Below are 3,359 nucleotides of genomic sequence, written 5' to 3' on the forward strand. Positions count from 1 at the left end.
GCTTGCACAACATCATTTAATGGACTGTGTGAAGTGAGTCATAAGCTTCAGAAGAAAATTGACATGAAAATACCAATAACTAGGTCTACTCAGTCAGGTCCTCCGGGGATCTGCATATAGATTGTCAACAGACAAACACAGTAAATTGTCCCTTCGCTTCTGAACCTAAATAAGTATAATGTGTCAAGTATGTCTACGTAAGATCTCAAACAGAATGTGGGTAGATTTTAAGTATATGTAATGCCATTATTTCTCTAAGCTTATGCTCTGTTCCAGTGGTCTGTTTATGTGCAAGAGAAACCTGGCCTACCTGTCATACCTTTTACTGCAGTGAATAGGTCTTTGGGTAGGTTTATTTTTGAAAGTCAATTTCATCTGCACATACCTTAATGTCCAGACTGCAAAAAAAAAAAAAAAAAAGCTACTGAATATTTCCACTGTTATTGCCCAAGATAAAAGAAAACAGTGACCCTCTGTGACCCAGTAGTGGGGCATGTTGTTACAATGAAACCTGTCTATTTAAACGACTATTATTCAGCAAAATTGATACAATAAACACTGCTGGAAAAACACACAATTCTGTTATTGGACTTCAAACTTTGGATAACAAATAAAATAATATTACTTTCTTGATCTTTTACTAGCATGCATGAAATTATTCTGGTTATCAGATTTATGTATTACAGATCAGATTTAAAATAAAGATTTATTTATATTATAATATTTATTCATAGATTTTTATATTATTTATTGTATAAAAACATATGGGTCAAAGTCAAAGACGAGATGTCCCATTTTGGTGTTCGCATCAAGTGATTTTATATCAAGTGATTTTATGTACGAAAAACATAAAATGCAAGCAAAGTGTCTACTGTTCATTAATGTTTCAAATAACTTTTGTAAAAAATTACGTGTCAAAATAAGGGATAAATAATGTTTCATCATCATTCAGTGTATTTATGTAAAAATGTACTTTTTCTAGCCTGTACTTATTAAAATATAAAAAATATTTTTGGTGTATGACCTATTTTTACACTAAATGACATTTCAGTGGGTGTCTTCTGTAAATTATGGTAAATAATTAATAATAAACAAATTACAATAAAATTTAAACTTCAAATAAATAAATAAATTAATTAATTAACTTTTATAGTTTTGATATTTTATAGAATTTATTTATTTTTATTTATTTATAGTGCTACAGACAATAGTGCTAGTGTTATAGTGTTATATAACACGAAGTGTTATAGTGCTATATGCCAAATCACACTTACTGTACTCACTCGTAAGAAGCCATTTACACAAGAATGTGTTCTTGCATGCAGAATCAGCTAGACACTTCTGCTTTATTAGTAATATATTTTCTCTTAAAATACTTAATGTATTGATGATGTAGAACCCCTGTATCTTACTGACATCACTTGGTATAATAGAGTCAAGATGCATTTAGCTGCGATTAAGATTGATAATACTGGGGGTCTAAAGTCAAGTCAAGTCAAGTCAAGTCACCTTTATTTATATAGCGCTTTTAACAATACAGATTGTGTCAAAGCAACTGAACAGCATTAATTAGGAAAATAGTGTCAATAATGCAAAATGACAATAGTAAACACAAATTTTTCAGTTAAAGACAGTTCATCATTGAATTCAGTGATGTCAACATCCAGCTCAGTTTAAATAGTATCTTTGCAATCAAGTCAACGGTATCGCTGGAAATGAAGTGTCCCCAACTAAGCAAGCCAGAGGCGACAAGTTGCTATCTAGTATAACACCCAGATTTTTGACTGTCCCAGATTAAAGCTGTTTAAGCTATGAGGCAATAGCATGTAACACGGTCTGCATGTATCAGACTACATGATACACATTACAACTCAATTAAAGTTTCATTAAAATGTTGCCTCACTTTCAAATCACATCTTTTGCATTGGGGCTATCATTTTTGTTGTTGATGATTTAGTTGTGTGGAGCCGGAGGGAAGGATATGACACCATCAAGTTGAAGGTGGGATTGACTCTGATTGAGATGAATGTGCCAGCTGTATCACAATAGACTATAAATATTTGATGGTTTAATGTGACTCTGCATCATGGGTAATTAATGACTATAGTATTAACATTTAGATGGATTAGGCCTGCATCCCATCCTTGCCTGTTTCCTGCTGCACATCAAAAAAATCATCACTGACACGCAAAGACATCGCTACAGACACAAGCAGGTACAATGAGATGCGCAGATATTGTAAACTGTCAAGATTCAGGTGCAACAAATCACACAGACTACAGCTCCCTGCATGCACAGAACTCATAAAGTGACTCATGATGCTCAGAAGCAACATCTGTGTAAGACAGCCAATTTGAGACACAGCAGCCCTGTTGAGAGACATACCAAACTAATGAAGATTGCATATGCAATAAATGGAGGACTTATAACGTGATGAGAAAGTTTCAAATAAAGTAGGTCACATGTATTAGATTCCTATAGTAGTACGTGGAGGATCAGGACCATGGACAGCTCTTTCAGCATGGATATTCAAGACTGCAACATTTGTCACGGTGCGTGCGGGGAGATGACGCGAGGACCCAAGTGCAGGAGAAATGGTTATTTATTTTAGTAAAAAATGAAACAAAAACAAACTCAAACCACCCCGAGGGGGAAAAACAGACAGGCAGGCCTAAAGCTGCATCACATGCAGACACGAAACACACACAATGAGAAATGACGGATCAGCACAGGATGACAGACACCAGGAGAATAAATAGGAACCAAACGAGGAGGCTAACGAGGGAGACACACTTGGGCGGCGCCGGCAGGGCAAGGAGCTTGGGCAGCGCTGGCAGGGCAAGGAGCTTGGGCGGCGCCGGCAGGGCACCGGGCTCTAGGGAGGCCTCCCGGCCTTGAAGGACGGAAGAAGCCTTTTTCCTCCTCCTCCGTTTCCGAGAGGGTGGCACTGCAGCTTCGTCTGCCGCCTCTGGGGGCGCTGCAACCCCTTCGGCCACCACCGGGGGCGCTGCAGCTTTATCGGCCGCCTCTGGGGGCGCTGCAACCTCTTCAGCCACCACCGGGAGCGCTGCAGCTTCATCAGCCGCCTCTGGGGGCGCTGCAACCTCTTCGGCCACCACCCGGGGCGCTGCAGCTTCATCGGCCGCCTCTGGGGGCGCTGCAACCTCTTCGGCCACCACCGGGAGCGCTGCAGTTTCATCAGCCGCCTCTGGGGGCGCTGCAACCTCTTCGGCCACCACTGGGGGCGCGGCAGCTTCGTCGGCCACCTTCGGGGGCGCTGCAGCCTTGTCGGCCATCCCGGGAGGCGCTGCAGCCCCCTTAGCTGAAGAACGTGCCAGGAACTCCACAAACCCCTCAAA

At 40.6% G+C, this 3,359-nt stretch overlaps 1 protein-coding gene across 1 annotated transcript in view; it reads right to left on the minus strand.

Annotated features, from left to right (window-relative positions):
- The window catches only part of LOC107678938 (SH3 domain-containing protein C23A1.17-like), a 7,618-nt gene that overhangs the window by 2,685 nt on the left and 1,574 nt on the right, over positions 1-3,359 (minus strand). The window contains exon 2 of the mRNA XM_016474339.1: positions 2,832-3,224. Within this exon, the coding sequence (XP_016329825.1) occupies positions 2,832-3,224 (393 nt within the window). The remainder of the gene's footprint in view (positions 1-2,831; positions 3,225-3,359) is intronic.

Source organism: Sinocyclocheilus anshuiensis, unplaced genomic scaffold (assembly GCF_001515605.1).
Source record: "Sinocyclocheilus anshuiensis isolate Anshui unplaced genomic scaffold, SAMN03320099.WGS_v1.1 scaffold1872, whole genome shotgun sequence".
Lineage (NCBI taxonomy): Eukaryota > Metazoa > Chordata > Actinopteri > Cypriniformes > Cyprinidae > Sinocyclocheilus > Sinocyclocheilus anshuiensis.